This window comes from Vipera ursinii (assembly GCF_947247035.1).
Source record: "Vipera ursinii genome assembly, chromosome: Z".
NCBI lineage: Eukaryota > Metazoa > Chordata > Lepidosauria > Squamata > Viperidae > Vipera > Vipera ursinii.
In genome coordinates this window covers 37,733,268-37,752,684 of record NC_139517.1, presented here as the reverse complement: position 1 = coordinate 37,752,684, position 19,417 = coordinate 37,733,268, and the positions used below count along the sequence as shown (strand labels likewise).

General features: G+C 36.1%; 2 protein-coding genes across 2 annotated transcripts in view; both read left to right on the top strand.

The window, feature by feature from the left end:
- GRB7 (growth factor receptor bound protein 7) overlaps positions 1 to 5,153 on the top strand; it is a 58,234-nt gene extending 53,081 nt beyond the window's left edge. Inside the window, exons 12-16 of the mRNA XM_083377204.1 lie at positions 789 to 849; positions 1,774 to 1,861; positions 2,402 to 2,495; positions 3,228 to 3,438; positions 4,107 to 5,153. Of these exons, the coding sequence (XP_083233330.1) occupies positions 789 to 849; positions 1,774 to 1,861; positions 2,402 to 2,495; positions 3,228 to 3,374 (390 nt within the window). The 3' untranslated portion in view covers positions 3,375 to 3,438; positions 4,107 to 5,153. The remainder of the gene's footprint in view (positions 1 to 788; positions 850 to 1,773; positions 1,862 to 2,401; positions 2,496 to 3,227; positions 3,439 to 4,106) is intronic.
- A 1,529-nt stretch (positions 5,154 to 6,682) lies between these two features.
- Positions 6,683 to 18,104, top strand: LOC310650269 (retinol dehydrogenase 8-like; the record flags this gene model as incomplete). The annotated part of the gene is made up of 6 exons (XM_083379114.1): positions 6,683 to 6,779; positions 9,811 to 9,972; positions 11,101 to 11,280; positions 12,634 to 12,727; positions 17,197 to 17,380; positions 17,865 to 18,104. 6 exons carry the CDS (start codon positions 6,683 to 6,685, stop codon positions 18,102 to 18,104), a joined length of 957 nt encoding a protein of 318 aa, XP_083235240.1.
- Between the last annotated feature and the right edge of the window lie 1,313 nt (positions 18,105 to 19,417).

Genomic DNA, 19,417 nt, shown 5'->3' with positions numbered 1-19,417 from the left:
GCCTGACATTGGAATATCTTGGACAATAGCCAGAAGCCTGGTCTAGTAATTAAACAAAACAATTCTTGTATTAACAAGGATTTTAAACACCATTAGGCTCCGATTCCTAATATTAGCAAGTAGCTTGAATCAAACCCACAGGAATGTTCATTATGTGTTTAAAATTCCTGGTTTTTTTTAATATCCTTTATATGGCTGCACATCTCACATAGATGAGTCTGAGTGGTGTACAAAGATGAAAAGCAGAAAACCTGCAACACACCATTCACAGCACTCCTAAATAAAACAATGGTCCCACTCACCAAAACAAACAAACAACAAACAAACAAATAAACACATGGACAACAGCACAGTTCAGTTAACCTCCCTCCTTATTTCCCTTTCTCTTTATGCCAAGCAAAAAAAGTCCAATTTTAATATTCTTGAACACGTTTATTCCTTTGGTGATACAAAATTATTAGACAAGTAAATCTGAAATAATTTAAGGCAACTCAAAAATTAACTTATTTATCATACCATCTGGCTTCTGTGAGGCTCAGTAGGCTTTGTCAGATGCATCTGATGACACCATCTTTTCTCCAAGGATGTTTACAGTCCAATCTCAAGAAAGTTTTCTCTAAAGAAGCTCCCACTCTATACAGTAAATTTAGGACAGCAATTTTTGTAAATCGTTTATATAGTTGCTCTGGAGTTGGTCAAAAAGTGTATGGCAATTAGCCAGGATAATTACTGTGATGCCAAATTTAAACACTTGAACAACCTCTGATGTTTTTCTTTCTATGCTGCAGAAGAAGACATCTCAGCGATACAGCCTGCCCACTGCATTCCACAGCTGTCCATTCAATGCTGGTGAGTGCCTGCCCCAAGGACGTGATGTGATATTTTCATATTGGCAACATAAGCAGAACCCTGATTGGTGTTGTTGGTAGCAAGTTAAGGGGTGAATGAGGCCTCATGATTGATCAGGGGAAAATAATGTTCTTTCTTATAGCACTAATTGTCCTTCACTACTTGTCCTTAAGTAGCTAAAACAGCTTACTTTTCCAAATCATCATAGAATACTTACATTTATCATATTAATATCCTCCTTTCAGCAATTTATGACAAAATGGGAAGGTGTCTTATAAATACTATCCAACATTATTTTGTACAACTTCTTCTATAGGGAAATCTGCAATACCGTAATATACAGTATATATATATATATATATATATATATATATATATATATATATATATATATATATATATATATATATATATATATAAAAACCACAAGTGTGATGGATAGTTTTTACTTGTAGATAAAGATAAGTTGTGAAATGTTGGTTGACAGCATTGTAGATAACAGGATGCTGTAAGGAAGAGTGGAAATGAAGGGAGATAGAAATGAAAGAATTTCCCATTAATTAAACTTCAATTTAACTTACGGTAATTGGATTTCATACTGATTATATTAATTCCTAACAGATTATTGATTAATTATTCTTCTCTGTTCATCAGCTGCAATTTATTCTCAACAGCCCAATATCCTTCAATATGCTTTAATATTCTTCATTGTAAAAGTTAGTGTTTACGCTTGACATTTTTTGTAAATATTTTTTTAAATGCTTTGCTTCTCAAAGAAAAAAATCTTTTTCTTTTTTTCTTTCTTTCCTTCTTTCTTTCTGCCTTCTTTTCTTTTTTCTTTCTTCTTTTTCTTTTCCTTCCCCTCCCTTCCTCCCTCCCTCCTTCCTTCCTTCCTTCCTTCCTTCCTTCCTTCCTTCCTTCCAGCCATTCACAAAACTCAACCCTGGTTTCATGGTCACATTTCTAGAGAAGATACCCAGCGACTTATAATTCAACAAGGACTTGTGGATGGGTATGTTGCTTGAATAACATTCCAGTTTGTAATATTAATTATGCTACTATATTCAGATGTAGGGCTGTGGAAATTGGCCAGGATAGAGAGGGATATAGGTGTACCTGAAATTGTCCCATAAGAATATTGTAAGAGAGTAGAACAATGTATTTCTTGATTTGGGAGAGTCAAGTAAGGAAACTTAGCAGCTGGTGTTCTTCACCCTCATAGCCACCAGAGGTTTTGTTAGACTTTGACTTTCAAGGAAAAGGAATCATCATCTGTCCAAATACTTGCCTGTTGCATCTCCCAACTCTGCAGAAAATTTCATTCTAGCGGCTTTCTATAATATAGTCCTTTAGCTGGGTTAGGACATTGGCAGTTCTCAGATCTGCAATCTGTATACATCTGGAAGAGACTAGTATCAGAAAAGACAAATTATTCAAAGATGTATAATTTGCAAGCATTGCAGTACAATGGAAATTGGAACAGTGTATGGGGAGTCGCCAGGGTTACTGGGTGGTAAAAACTAATCCTTGTTTGGGATCTTATCAACTGCAGGTTATTCCTGGTGCGTGAAAGCCAGCGAAATCCCAAAGGCTTTGTCTTGTCCCTTAGTCATACGCAAAAAGTGAAGCACTATCTGATACTTCCGGTAAGTGAACAATGAAACTGGTTGATCTGTTTTAAACCATCCAGCCTAGTTTGTTGTCTAAGTGCAAAGCAGGAATTTTCCTTGGTTTCTTACCTAAATTACTATTGCTTCAATATGCTAGGGATTGAGTTTAAATGTTCTGCATGTATTCTTCTATTGTACTTTGCCTTCCACAAAAGATGACTTCTATTTAATAACATCACTTCTAGCCTCTTTTAGCTATATTTACAGCATGCTAAGAAAAAACAATTCAAAATGTAATCTACTTTAATCTGCATTTGTAGATGTGTAAAGTATTGATAGAACATACAGTTCCCTACTGCTAGCTAGATCAAGGTTATCTAAGTTTAGGCAAATAGAATAGAAACAGAATCTGACCAAACCGAATATAAATATGTGATAAGATTAAATTCCAATTCATTGTTGAAAAATATGAAAACGACAAAGCAGGAAAAAATTATCTGCAGTTCATCTTTTTAACCACATCAGGAGAGCTAAACAGTCATGCACAAGGAATTCTGGGGAGATCTGCAATTCCTCTGGTGTTTACTTTCCCCACCACAAAAAGACGTTGTACTGTACACAGATCAACCTGTGGAAGCACTGTTACTGGAGAGCCAAAATGGACAGGGGTGGGGTAGAGCACTTATGTCTGAGTTCACATTCCACTTATTCTGTTCTCTTTTGCCTCTTTTTCTATGCCAGTGTTTCCTCATTCTTTATGCCTTTCAGTGTGAAGAAGAAGGACGCCTCTACTATACTATGGATGATGGCCAGACACGTTTTGCTGACTTGATTCAACTAGTAGAGTTTCACCAAATCAACCGTGGCATCCTGCCTTGCAAGCTGAAGCACTACTGCACATGTGTTGCCTTATGATAGACTGTCGTCCACTGGCCATTCCTGGGCCCTGAATATATATATTGGCTAAGGCTTATATATACCGTATATACTTGAGTATAAGCCGACTCAAGCCGAGACCCCCAATTTCACCCCCAAAAACTGGAAAAAGTTATTGACTCGAGTATAAGCCGATCCGCCGTTCTGCAAGCCTCTGCCGCCAGCAGAGGATCGATCCGCCATTTTGCAAGCCTGAATACACAGGAATACCCTGTGTGGCCGCGGCTCTCGGGGAAGCCCTGGCTGTCCGCTTCCTCGCTCCACGCTGCCATTCGGGGCCCGCACGTTCCCCGGGCAAATCGCGGCGCCCAGCAGGTGAGGAAACATGCCCGCTCCAGTCGCCCCCCCTTCCCTCAGGAGACGCGAAGCAAGTGACCACCCGGAGCTTACCGAGGACTTGCGCGCGGCCGAGGCTTCGGTGCTTCCAGGATCGCGCGCACCTCTCCCAAGCCGCCGCCGTCCGGAGACCTGCCGAAGTTTGGGGAGGTTTGGGGAGGTGCGCGCGCACCTCCCCAAACCTCCCCAAACTTCGGCAGGTCTCCGGACGGCGGTGGCTTGGGAGAGGTGCGCGCGATCCCGGAAGCACCAAAGCCTCGGCCGCGCACAAGTCCTCGGTAAGTTTTTTTGTTGACTGGAGTATAAGCCGAAGTGGAATTTTTCAGCCCAAAAAGTGGGCTGAAAAATTCGGCTTATACTCAAGTATATACGGTAGGTCCTTTTGAAATGCATACATCAGCAGCTAATTCAGACTTTCACCTTGCCTTCAGCCACTCCTACAAAAACCAAGAAAAGAACAGTGTTGGACCTTCCTATGAGGCTACTCATCAGTAAGCCTTGAGGTGTTTTTTTTCAGAATCAAAGAAGGATTTGAGGTCACAGTATAGTAGTTTAGTTTGGAAATAGTCACAACATTGTTGACTGGTGTCTTTTTTCATATGACATTTTTTTACTTCCTGAGTGCCCTTCTCTATATATGTTTTTATATAGACTTTGCTTTGTCACCATGTTACAGAGATTTTGCTGCATTGATCATTTAATTTTTCTAATGTGATTGCCAATTTCTAATAGTCTGGATGTTGTCCAGTATCTATGGCAGAGTTATGCATTGTTTCAAAATCCTAACTGACTAGAAACAATAGTAAAATGTAAGAATTGATTCTTATTGCAAAGAATTTTTGTCTTATTAACTCTCTTAAGAACTATTGTCTGGTTGTACCCCAAATTCTGTGGGTGCTGTCATCTTTGTTAGAAATGGAGCTCTTTTATTGTTCAATCTTTTCCCTGGTACCTAGTAGCATGACAGTTTATGAAAGTAAATGCAACCTGTTCAAGAGACAGGCTACAATGTTATAAGGATCTGATAAGAATCTTTGAGACTGACCTGAAAGAATCCACAGTAGGAACGCTCACATGAAGCCAAAGACTGCTCTGAAATGTATTGTGACTCTGTTAGCTCTGAGAACAATGGCTGCCTGGTAGACAGAATCACCTTGGGCTTTGGGAAATCACAAAACCCATAAATTCTTCTAATTGCAAGTCCTATAGCAGAGCAAAGATTGAAAGATTTTTGGTTAACTTTAGTTAATGCGACAGATGAGAAATCAAGGTTCAAAGAGTTGTTGTTTTTTCCTCCTTGTGTTAAGGGCTTAGAATATTGTGAGGGCAAGAGGGGATGATGCAAGAACGCTGTGAAACTCTTTTTTCTGCTACTTTTTGAGGCCAGTATATACTGTGATGTTTTTTTGTTTGTATCTGTAAATGCTAATAATAAATCTTATTTTTTATGATACCTAGTGCTGGTTTTTTACTCAAATCAAGTTGTAAAACCAACAAGCTAATTGCAACCTTTGATATGCATAATCAATGTTACCTAACAGAAAGAATGTTAAATACATATAAATCTCCATATCTAAGACACCAGCCTTGTAATGTATAATTAAATATAAATATATTTTAACTTCATATTTTCCTATCCTAAACAGTGCCTACAGCAGGAATTATATATATATATATATATATATATATATATATATATATATATATATATATATATATATATATATATATATATATATATGTATATATATGTATATATATATATATATATATATATATATATATATATATATATATATATATATATATATATATATATATATATATATGTAGATCTAGAGTCTCGGGTTTCTTCCCGCGTTCCTTTCATCTTCAGAAAGTTGTGGCGACGTTTCGACGAAATCACATCCGTCATCATCAGGCCGGAGTGTTCCTCCTGCTGCTTCCAGGAGCAATGCGTTGTCTGGCTGTTCCTGACTGACCCATACCAGAGATACATAGCAGGTCCTCGAACTCGGAGCCAAACCAAAGCTCTGGAGGCCACTACACAGCCCACTCCTCAGGACACCAAATCACAACACTCAGGATATTACAACACAACAAAAAACCCCACCCATTCAGAACACACCCCACCCAATCAGAAGACAGCCACACCTCCACTCAATGAGAAAGCAGCCACGCCTCCACCCAGTCAGAACTCAGCCCCACCGGCAGTTGGAAAGAAAGGAACAGCCAGACCACGCATTGCTCCTGGAAGCAGCAGGAGGAACACTCCGGCCTGATGATAACGGATGTAATTTCGTCGAAACGTCGCCACAACTTTCTGAAAATGAAAGGAACGCGGGAAGAAACCCGAGACTCTAGATCTACACATACAGACACCCGCGAGAATCTACGAAAACAAATATATATATATACACACACACACACATACATATATAATTTGACTGCCCAGTGTCTTTCTGGATGCCTTGGAGAGAGGAGTGCTAAATAACATTTGCAAAACCATCCAGTAAATATCACTTGAAAATTGATTGTGTCAGGAAAAAAGACCACTATTCCAGATTAATTATGATGATTCTATGATATTTTGTCTACAAACAAACCAAGCTCAGTAATGTGCCTTACAAAGGTTATTGGGAAATGCCATTTTCTTTTTTCCAAATACTTTGCCAAGTCTCATGGTTTTGTTCATGTATCACGAGTGTCTGATCCCTGGAACTGATTAGATGGGATTTGTATGCAAATCCATTTTGGGTTTAACAAAAATTTGGGAGATTAAGAGTTTACATTTTAGCCAATTAGGTCTTAAGCTGCCCTTTTTAAAGCCCTTTGAACCCTTTGAAGAAGATGTCAGGGTACAAAGTTTTTAGGAAGTTCAAGTCTTTTCAAAAGATTCTTAAAAGTCCTTTTTTTGAGAGTCTACATTTCTCTCCTTCACATACGGCACTATGTCTCCCAAAATTGTACTGATAACGGGTTGTTCTTCTGGCATTGGGCTGGCTTTGGCTGCTAAACTAGCAAAAGATAAACAGAGGAGGTTCCAAGGTGAGTTTTCAAAATTGTGGATTTTATGTATATGTGTGTGTAAATGCTGTATATGCAAACTGTGACTAAGTTCATAAATAATGAAATTATATGTGTGTGTGTGTGTGTGTGTGTGTAAATTTTAGATTGCTAACAAAGAATTAAAGGGAGACTGATATGCATTTCAAACTTATTTGTTTTCATCAGTCAGCCATACCCTTCTGAGATTTGAACCTGGGCTGATTGCACATTAGGGAGTTGTTTTAACCTCTAGGCTGCAAGCTCTATCTCACTTTGTTAGCTGAGAAGCAAGGGAGATATGTGTTAAATGCTTGTTACCGTAACTAGATTTGTCCCATGTTTGGGGCCTAGCAAGGTATATATTCTGTAATTAAATAAAAAGCTGGTATGTTATCATGCAACACAAATATCAGCCAAAGTAAACTATTTCCAACAATGCCTCTCACATCCTTAAAATATCTAAAGCATTCTTAGAAAACAAAATGTTGAGTAGATTGTACCTGAGAATTTCATCTGCCTTCCAAAATATGAGTGTTATATGACGGGTTACAGCTTTTTCAACAATCATTTTGCAAGCAAGTTTAAAATAAACTCTCTTTATTCCAACATTGCTATTATCCCCAAATGTTAGGTAGCCTTGTTATATATAATGATTATATAGATGATAAGTTAGTAACTATTTACAAAACATGGTTAAGCAGGCCAGTTACAGATGTAACAAAAGTGTTTGCACAAAATCTTACATACAGTTAATGATACTAGCTTAGTTATGATAAATATGTTTGGTTGTTAGGAGTTCTGTGTATTATACTAATCCAGAATACCACCTAACCTTGAATTGTACAAGATAAAATCAGGATATAAATCTAATTAATACAAGAATAAGTTCAGTAACCAGGTTAAAATTTGAACATATATAAATAGGTTTAAATATTTATTTGGCACTGAAAGCAAATACAATTTCTCTGTCAAATAGGTTTTGATGAATTATACAATATATTGCTAAATGGGAACTCAATTTTTATATGAATATGTTAAAAAGTGCACAGTACTGAGTACTAACCTCACTTTCAAAAAAGTTTCAGTTGCCTGGGCAGTCTCTATACATTGTTATATATTTGTTCAGGACAGGCACGATCTGTTGTACTGGAAAAGCCCATTTATGGTAAATGTTGAATACTTTCAGAGTTCAGACTTCCTCCCTAGTAATTGTATGTGTATTCATTAACAGGCCATAAGCCGCACTGAAGCACCATTTCAGTTAACAGTCTTAAAGGACAAAATGGTGAAAATATTAATATTGGGATGAGATTAACCATAGTTAGAGCTCTTTCCTGGTTTGCCCACTATATTTCATTGCAAGAAAGGATTAAATTTTAAAAATATGTTTATACTACTGGTGTTTTACAGCAAAAGTTTAGTCATCTCTTGACAAATAGAATAAAGAATTCTAATATAACATAATACCAATTTTAGAAGTTATGATCTCTTGGAACCTTTGCTTATCTATCTATTGCAAATTTTGAATTCTCCCTTTTCTTGTTTTAACTTTATTAAAAACTTTTGGTATAAGGAATAATTTTTTCATCTTGTGTCTGCATGGGCATTTTGTAGTTCTATTTAATTGTTTGCATAATTTGCAAGCTTATTTTAGCTTACAAATGTTTACAAAAACTGCAGTTTGTTGACTTGTCCTCTTGAGGATCAAAATAATTTATGTCAAAAGTGGGATCTATGGATCTCTAGTGTGCAAGCTTGAGAATTTATTTACTCCAATTTATTTTCCCTCAGAATTCCTGCATGATCAAAAGCTGTTGATTTATGCTACCTTTTTCTTCTACTGTTCCAGTTTTAAATCCAGATGTCCACTGCATGGTCTTCAAAACATTGACATCTTGGATCATAAAATGATACTTTGATATTTTGGGAGTAGATTATTGGTCAGTGTTTAGGGTCATCAACTAGTGAAAATAAAACATCCAAGTCTTTACTTTTGGACCTTTAGTAGATTGATATAAAGAAACCAACAACTGGTTTTACAAATGAATTTTAGTATATTCCAAGGCAGGCTTTTATTTATTAAATTTTTATCTCACCTTTTTTATTTTATAACTATTTCAGGATGTGATCATAAACAATACTCCTTCCTCTTCCATTTTCCCCGCAACTGCAACTCTGTGAAGTGGGTTAGTTAGACTGACAGAGTGAATGCCCCAAAGTCACCCAACTGGCTTTCATGCCTAAAATGGGACTAGAACTCAGAGTCTCCTGATTTATCAGCCAGCACGTTGTGGGGAACACATCGGGACACTACTACATTAAGAAAAGTTATATTTGAAGAACCATGAGATTGTTATATACACTAACTGGCCCTATAGTCCTGTACCATCCTGATCCTGATCATAGAGAGACTTTTCTTCCCTTTGCTCAAGTCAAATGTTAGTGGACTTACACCCAAGGCTAACAATTATATTGCAAAGGATGAGTCTCGTACAGCATTTTCAAAGACAAAATAAACTATATTCCATGCTGTAACTTCCAATGTTTAGCAAATGCCAACTTTGCTATAGATCTTTCCTTCAACCACCTGTTGAAAGAAAATAGATTCAGTGTCAAGTGAGAGTCTGCTTCAATTTTGTGAGGACGTGCCCTGAGAACACATTTGTGCTTCCAAAAGTTCTGGTACCAGGAAATTATTACTGAATATTCTGGAAATACATTGCAGTACATAAAAATGAAGTAAATATCTATTGTAATGCACACCTGAAGATACCAGGTTGAGAAAAATTAGAAGAACTTGACAAAAGCAAAATTAAAAGACCAGTTGGTAAAATTGCTAATGTATTAGGTAAGTTCATGTTTACCTTATATGTATATATTTATACACTTGACAATCTTATTTATATTGGGTTTGTGCTTTGAGAAAATTTTAAGCACTTGGCCATTTGAAATAAAACAGGAAAGAATCCACTCCTCAATTTGGCCCGCCAAGTTGAAAGGAATATATGACCAAGCCTCACCTGTATTCTAGTGATTGCCACAATGAGGAATGTCACCAAGAAAGAAAAGCTGGAAGCAGCCGCAGGGCCAGCACTCAACCAGACTCTAGAGATCAAACAGCTGGATGTCTGCGATGAGAAATCCATCCACAACTGCATTAACAGCATTCCTCAGAGACATATTGATATCCTCAGTGAGTACCCAGAGAGTTGCAGCTTTATCAGCCTTCTGGGGGACATACAACAAACCCCGTGAAACTCTCTCTCTCTCTCTCTCTCTCTCTCTTTCTCCCCCTTCCCCCCCCCCCCGTGTGTGTGTGTGTGTGTGTGTGTGTGTCTGTCTGTCTGTCTCTCTGTCTGCATGGACATGTCTCAGTTAAACAGATACCTCCATGAAAGCCAGGTATCCAGTTTCTCCTATGGCCCAAACCAAAATGGCCATGGAAGATAAGGGCAAATTAATAATAATAATAATAATAATAATAATAATAATAATAATAATAATAATAATAATAATAATAATAATAATAATATAATAACAACAACAACAACAACAAAACAGTAATGATAATGATAATGATAATAATAATAATAATAATAATAATAATAATAATAATAATAATAATAATAATAATAATAATAATAATTCAAACAGACAAGCACCTGCAACATAACACCCTGGACTTAACAATTGTCAATAAGAAAGACAAAAAAGTCTGGATAGTGGACATGGCAGTGCCTGGAGACAGCAGAATAGATGAGAAAGAACTGGAGAAGATAACAAAATACAAAGACCTACAAATAAAAATAGGAAGACTGTGGCAAAGGCAAGCAAGGGTAGTACCAATAGTAATAGGTACCTTGGGTGCAATCCCAAAACAACTGGAGCACCACTTGAACACCATTGGCATTGACAATTGCAAAAGGCAGCCTTACTAGGAACTGCTTCCATCCTGCGACGATATCTGTAATACCATTAAACATCCACATCTGCCTTTCCCAGGTCTTTGATAAGGACTCGATAGGTAGACAAAAATGCCAAGGCCAGTCTGAACATCTGGCTGACTGTGCAATGATTAATAACAATAAGAACAACAACAACAACAATAATAATAAAGTTGGAAGGGACCTTGGAGGTCATCTAGGGAGGTCATCTAGTCCAACCCCTTGCACAGACAGGAAACCCTATACCATTTCATATCCAAGTGGCAAACTTTCAAGGTTCAATAATGTCATTTTCAGTTGACTGGTTCCATTTGATGTTTTGTCTTATTGTGTGGTGAGTGGGTAAAACAGTCAAAATTCTTAATTACTTCTTATAGTCAACAATGCTGGGCTGGGCTTCATTGGTCCTATTGAGTGTCAGTCAATTGAAGAGATGAAGGCTATAATGGAAACCAACTTCTTTGGTGTAGTAAGGATGATTAAAGAGGTCTTGCCAGACATGAAGAAAAGGAGGAGTGGACACATTGTGGTCATCAGTAGTGTCCTGGGTTTGCAAGGTAAGCTGACTTTATCTACATTGTCTGTACAATAGTCAGTTCAGAAGCAGCAGATAAGGCATCCCTTTCAAATGCATATCTTTTAGGACAATATTTCTTGCCCAACAGGATATTAGATCACAACCAATTTCCAGATAGCATGAGCAAATAAACTGTGAGAAGTTTTCTCTAAGTTATCTGGAGGATCCATGATTTGAAAATAATGTGGTTGAATAAAATAACCATCATAACCATTTTAAATCATGATTGAGGTAGAGATATCATAGATCATTCATGCACCAACATATGTACTTTTACAAAATAAATACTCTATACATATAATCCTCTCTGTATAGATCCAGTTGTTTACATAATGCTAGTTTGAGACAAATCTTGCAGATATTCTGATTGGTATATTATGGTATATAAATAATACAGCAAGCAGCAATGTTTAAGGCTATCTAAAAAGTAATAAATATATCCAAATTGGAGAGACCAAAAACCTTTATAAAAGCTTTCAATTTTATATTTAGTCTGTCCAAATGTTCCTTTGGTTCCTAAAATGCATAAAACTCAGGCATCCAAATGAACAAGAATTTTCTGCTTGATCATGATTCTAAAATTAACAATAAAAATAAAACCAATTCCAATCCAAGGTTGGATTCTCGCAACACATCAGATTAGCATTTGGTAGTTTCTGGTTTCGGCATGTTATACGAACTTAGTCATTATCCTGTCTTGTTGACAGCCAATATAATCTATTATCCTACGGACTGATTATTTTTCCTGGGTTAGGGATTGTAGTTCATTCTATCTTCCCATTGAAGGACCATAAGTAACATCGGGGAAAGATAGAAGCAATGTATCCAGCTAGTGTAGGCTTTCACAACCAGTTATCTATGGGAAGTGCTGAGCTTCAGGGTTTAGGGTCTGTGGTCTAGACCACAAATTTCTTGATATTTTGCTGGCAACTGTGGTTGGCTCTTCAGAGGTAAGGTTGCCCAACATTTTTTATTTTCTAAACTTTGGGGAAAGAAAAGCTGTGGGAAGCCATTCACTTCAATTTCTCTTGTAAAACCCCTTCAACAACCCTCCTCTTCCAATAGGCCTAGGCCAGGAAATGGTCCTTTCTAAAAATGTGAGGAAAACTCACCCAACATGGTCTTGAATTCGATCACACCAGTTGTGTAAGGAAAAGCCAGTAGTATAAGGGAGAACAATAGAACAAGTGAAACTATTTGGGCCTTTGTAGACTGCCCTGAAATAGCCAACTGGATCTTAACATCCCAAGCTAAATTCCTCATTTCTGATTAACAAACTATAGAGATAAGGTCATGACTGCTTAACCAAAATCTATTGTGTTTTGTCTTCTAGGCATCATTTTCAACGACATCTATGCTGCATCCAAATTTGCCATTGAAGGTTTCTGTGAAAGCCTTATTATCCAAGCACTCAGATTTAATATCTTGTAAGTGGGTAGTAGTAGTGATGCTAATAAACTCCCCTCCCATTAGAATATAGTCAGATTTGCCATGTCCTTATTTCTATAAGGTTTTAATGAATGTAATGCAAACAAAAATTCAGGAAAAACATCTACACTCATTGGAATAATCTAGCAGAAGGCTTAGCTTTTGACCTTTAGCAGAAAAAAGTGGCAATATGTGAAAAAGATTTCTTCTGCTAACTAAATATCACATAGCTGCTGATCACTATGAATAGTTCAGGGTCAACCTCTATACAGATAATCCTTCACTTACAAGAGTTCATTTAATCACCATTTGAAGTTACAATGGCAAAGAAAAAAGTGACTTATGACCGTTTTTCAGATGATTGTTGCAGCATCCTAACGGCCACATGATCAAAATTTGAATGCTTGGCAACTGGCATGTATATATGATGGTTGCAGTGTGCTAGGTCATATGATCACTTTTTGCAACCTTCTGACAATCTAAGTCAATGGGGGAACCAGATTCACTTAACCATGTTACTAACTTTTTCCCCCCAACATGTTTTCTTAATTTTTAACATACACCTTAATATTTGGTAAACATCGTGTTGTCTTGATTAGTATTTAGAAAACAATCAATAACAATTAATTTCTATAATTCTGTAGCCCATATAGTAGCTTTACTTGATTTCCTCTTCTTCCAATTTTCTCTTTTGCCAACCTTAAATTAATACAGTTTGTATTTAAATAAATGACAGTTGAATATAAACATTTTTCTCATGTTTCTGCAAATACTATAAAGCTTCTTTTCACTGATCATCTTGATTGCCTTATCATAAATCCTGTTTACATTCTTATTTAAATTTGTTTTCCCCACAATATTCAAAACATTCTTACTGGTTAAGATTTTCTCAAAATTAGTTACACTTATTTTATTATTTATTTAATTTAATTTAATTTCTACACCGCCCTTCTCCCGAAGGACTCAGGTATTTAAGTATTTAAGTCTTTTTTTCCTCATACAAGCCATCACATTTTTACATTTCTTGTATCTTAAAGAAAAATAAGTGAAAAGAAAAAATAAAAAAAATAAAACTGAGAAAATATTTCTTTTATGTAAACCATCCCAACATTTTTATATTTCTCAGGTCAAAAAACCAAGTACAAAATAAAAAAAAAAGAAAGAAGGCATACTATATTACTTGAGGGGTTCATCCCTCTTAAACTAATTTTCATTTATATTCAAAATCCTTCTATTTCTTTAACCATTTTCAAACAAATGTTTAATTTTTAAATACTCTCTCTGGTAATTCCCATCATCTAATTTCTTAATTCTCACTTTAGCCTTTTTTCCCCCCAACATCTTCCCTGTTCAACATGCTTCGATGAATCAAAGAATCTTCCCATAATCTTATAAATGTTATTGCAGGTACAAAAGGCAAAACAGGTAAGATGTTTTTATAGGAAGGTTTTGCCCTTTTGTATTCATTGAAAAACTTTTCCTTTTTTCCTTTCTTGATTTTATTTATTATTTTTTTGTCTCTCAAGTTCTCGTAATTCTTCTGGCAAAGTCCATTTTGCCAAATCTTTTCTTATCATCAAACTTATTTTGTAATCTTAAAGTGTAGTTTGTCTTTTCCATGTCCAGAATTTCCTGTAATTGTTTTCCATCTAGGTTAAGTTATACTTCCTTGTATTGTTAAATTCCATCTTAAAATCTCTCTCTTCGGTCTCATATTCAGTTGTCTGTTTTTTCTGCTCACTCTCTATTTTTATTTTCTGAAAATTTTTATGTTGTAAAGTTAAATTGGAGATGTGTTCATTTATATTTTCAATGTTATGTTTAATTTCCTCATGGTTTGAAATTACTGTTGTTTTGATTAGTTGCAACATAGCATTGATTTTCTTCTGGAAAGTATTTGTTTTTTCTTGATATATTCTTTCTGCAGATCTCTGGTTTTCCATGATAGCCAAAAATCAGGGTTTTCCTTTCTCTGCAGAAAGCTTTAGAGTCACAGTTGAGTTAGTATTTGTAATCCAGAAAGGTTAATTCTTTTCCCCCCTTTATTTTAGAATTTATAATTCTCACTTTGTAGAAAGCCCAAGATGTTTTCTTTTTTCTTTTTGTCATAGCTGTTCTCTGTTATTAAGATATTGAAGGTCACCAGAATAAAATTTATCTTTTTCTGGGCCTTGCCAATCCCTGTAATAGAGCAGCTGTTGTTGTATATTTTCATCCACTACTAGATGTCAGCACCAGTTCTTTCATTTCTTTTCAGTAATAGACAATTATTTACATCTATTTTCATGATATAAAAGGAAAATGTTAACAGATTCCACCGATTTCAAACTTATCCAAATTAAGTCTTATATTCTTTTCATTTCAATATATTTCTGTTCCCCCTGAAAGGTTTAATTCACCGCTTCTGTGTGCAGGAGGGTGGGGCAAAGGTCCCCCTCCTTCTCACTTTTGGAGGCATTTTGCTTCTGGGGTTTTTCTTTTCCTTCCTCCAGGAAATCAATTTCTAAGTAGAAGAGAGAAAATTGCATATCTTATGCAGTTCCAAACACGTTGTTTACAATCAGCTTGAAGTAGTACTTTTGGACTTTGGTTGCTTGTAGCTTGGGTTAGACTCAGAAGTTAAGCTAGCCTCTTCTCCTGCCAGTTTCTGGAGGGCTTTTCTCAAAATGATCGGATCAACCGCCGTTTCTCCACAATCGGCAGGACTTCCCCCCTTCTATGTTGTTTCTACGGGGCAACTTCAGGCCCATTTAAGGTCCCCTGGCAGGCAGAAATCAGCCATAGGGTGCAGAGGCCTGCGATCCCTCAGCTGCTGCGCTACTGTGCAAAACTGAAAGTCACAATAGTGTTATTAACTTAACAACTGCAGTGATTCATTTAACAACTGTGGCAATTGTGTCATAAATACTTGTATTTGTAGTTTTTTTAAGTTTTTAGTTTAGAGTCATATGTAGTTGTGTTCTGTTCTTTTTTTTGATTCATGTCGTCTGATGTAGCACCTTGGTCCTGGGGAAACGTTGTTTCGTTTCACTATGTACTGTACTGTATATTGTTGAAATGACAATAAAGTCGTCTACTACTACTACTACTACTATAAGTCGAGGATTACCTGTGTGGACTTTTGGAATCTGTTCCCCTCCAGGTCAGTTGTAATTGTATTTGCCCAATCCAAATTCAGAGTATTGTTAAGTAGAAGAAAACTGCTTTAGCATCTATACATATTTTGATTAAAAGCTGTTTCAAGAGGGACATTACTAGTCTAAAACAGGTTTCCTTGTCCTGGTATCCTCCAAATTATTGACCCAATAAGCAATAGCAATAGATGGCAGCACCTGGATAGGCTGCGGCTGCATTGGCTCTCGAAAGTAAATAGTTTTTGGAGGGATATAAGGGATACAGGCCACACGATCAGGAAGATTTTAATGTGTTTGAGCAACGTGGCGGAACTAAGGTAACATACAACAGACAATCTTTGCTGGCATGGCAAGTTTCTAGCTGTTTCAGAACTGTTGGTGAGACCGTTAAAAGTTGTTGGCGCTGTTTGAATTTGTTCTGCCAGCAGCAAGATCTGACTGCTGGCCTAGCAACGGATTCTACTGCAAATCAGGGCTGTTTACAAAGGAGGCAGAGGAGGAGAGGTCCCGAGGCTTATGGCGTGAAGGAACTGGATGAGGCTATTGGCAGGCCCAGAGGAAGAGAGAGAGACTTTTGGAGGATTTTGTGGTGGCGACAGTGTGCTCCAGGGCCGAAAAGAAGCAAAGCCTGTTTAAGGAAAAGGTGGAAGAGTCAGAATCAGAAAAAGGAAAGGAGGCAAGGTTGTTGTGCAGGAATACAAGCTAATTTGAAGGCTAATCCACATGGAGCTCCATTTCCACCTATCCTGTTTGCCATCGTTCACTCCCTAGAGATTAAAATGGATGATCTGAAATTTGAGCTGGGCACGAACAAGGAGTGTTTATCAGAGGTGGTGACCCTTTGAGAGCTGTATGCAACCAAATTTCATTTTGATGTATGCTGATTGGTGTACATTCAAAGTGACAATAAAGTTGTTATTTATTATTATTATTATTATTATTATTATTATTATTATTATTATTATTATTATTATTATTATTATAATAAAATAGTATTTTGGAATTCGTGAGTTGTGAGACTTGAAGAAGGTAGCCCAATATTTTCTTAATAACTCAATACAAACAACTTTCACTCTTTTCTTGGGAAGCTTACCTGATTGGTTCCAGTTTCCAGTATGAATTCCGACCAGTATAAATATTAGATCTGTATGACTGAATAGATTTTTGAGCTCATTCAATGATTTTGAAGATAGCTGGTGAAAGTACCAATGAACACGACTAGTTTACAAAAATTAAAAACTGGAGGAAACTGAAATTTTGTAGTCAATGTCCTGCAGAATAGGACTGCTTCTAAAAATCCATTTTTGTTATGATTTTTCATGCTTTATTTGTAGTGTCAGCTTGATAGAACCTGGTCCAGTGGTAACTGAGTTTGAGATGAAAATCTATGAAGATGCAGAAAAAGCTGACTATTCCCAGACAGATCACGAGACTGCTGAGATATTTTCTCAGATTTACATGAAAAATTCCAGAGCCATCTTCTCCAGCCTGAGTCAAACACCTGAAGATGTAGCTGAGGTGATAATATCCTCTAACTTGGAGTTTGATACTGTAGAATCAAAAGGTTCAGAGATGCCCTGTGATCTCACCATACTAACTATACTTCCTGTGTCCTGTGTCCTGTGTGTTTATAGTATGTGTAAGCATGTATATGAAAAGAGGTTGTTTACACGTAATTTTTTTATGCACTCACACTGTATTGATAAATGTGATATGCTCTTCTCTGACACTTGATATCCTTAGGACTCTTGTTTATTTACATCAGGGGTCTCCAAACTTGGCCCATTTAAGACTTGTGGACTTCAATTCCCAGAATTCCTCAGCCAGAGATGCTGGCTGACGAATTCTGGGAATTGAAGTCCACAAGTCTTAAAGAGGCCCAGTTTGAAGACCCCTGATTTACATCATAGAACCTCATTTGTTTTTGTTGAAAAAAATCATTGTTTCCTAAAGATGACTTTTAAATAATACTCACATGAATGTCTTCTGATTCTCTTGGCAGCATGTCCTAAAGGTCATTAGTACAGACAGACCGCCCTTCCGTCACCAAACTAATGCCATGTATACTCCTATGATGGCCCTCAAGCAAGCTGATCCCACTGGGGCCCTGATGACCAATTCGTTCTATAAACTGATCTTCAGATATGACAGCCTTTTGCACATTAGCCTAAGAGCCATCCAGCTTCTCCGTTGGCAAGCCCGCAAAGTGAAACAAGGTGCTCGATTGCTGGGCTTCAGATAAAGTTCTTTGTGATGGTAGCCCAAACTGCACTGTCAGCAAGATGGACAGATGCTTAGAGGGGTTGTTGCATGGAAACTATCCAAGCAATTGCTTAATGTATTAGCTTTAGACTATTGAACTTACACTTTATGTCTGTTAACCTCTCTTAACTCCCCATTCTTGTTTTATCTGCACTGTAGCATTATTAATTGCAATGCGTATATAATTATTTGCAAAAAAGAGAACAGAGCGAAAAAAATAAAACAATGAAGCATCAATAAGAATTCCTCCAAAGAAAAACAATTTATAAACACAAGAAGCATAGCTGAAAAACACTAACAACTGGGATTTTGCCAAATTCATAAGTATATACACAAAAACATGAAACACACACACACACACACAAAATATTGAGGAGAAAAAAAAGCAAAAAAAGAGCATCCATTTTCAATATTTCTGACAAGAATGATATATTAAAAGAACAATTATTAATATAAATTGCAAATAGTAAATAATTTGATTAACTTTTCCTGCTTTAAAATAATTTTTGGAGCTTTTTTATAGTAGTAATTTTACAGAAATACAATCTACATTTTAAAACACTATTGATAAAATGAACGATATTTTACTTTCCCAATATATTGTATTGTAAAACAACATTAATTCTCTATTGAAGGCTTTAAGTAATTTTCTTGGTTTTTTAAAAAACTTCTGACCAAAGCACTAATTAATTGGGCATTACCACTAAAGTGATAGTATGCACCAATTCATTTACACCCCAGATAACACAATTTATTATATTTCTAGCCTGCAGAATTCATGCTTTGCTAATGGCAAATTAATTTGGAATTGAGTATTGTTTACATGGTGCAGAGCATTAGAAGGCTGTATTGTTATTATCTCATTTTATTGTATTTTACTCTTTTCATTAATTCAATATCCTGCTTTATGGCATTTTATTGTACCTTTTTAATTTTTATATGCTAGGTAAACCTGTGACTTGATTCAATTGAACTGAATCTAGCACAGTCATAATGTATACAATGTAACATTAATGAAGTGTAATACCACTGCTGAATTTTTTTAAAATTTCTTGATGGCTTACTAAAAAGGTTTAAAAGAAATTGAATGTAACAAGAATTCCAATGATGTTCATAAAGTTTAGCACTCAAATAATCTCACCATTTTAAAATTCCTTATAGAAAGCCACTTTGCTTAGTATAAAAGTCTTATATTAATTTGATAAGGTTCTCTTACATCAAATTAAATGCACGTTGTTCTTCATATCTTAATGATTTGTGGAGTACGTATGTTGTATGAAGTAATGACTGAAT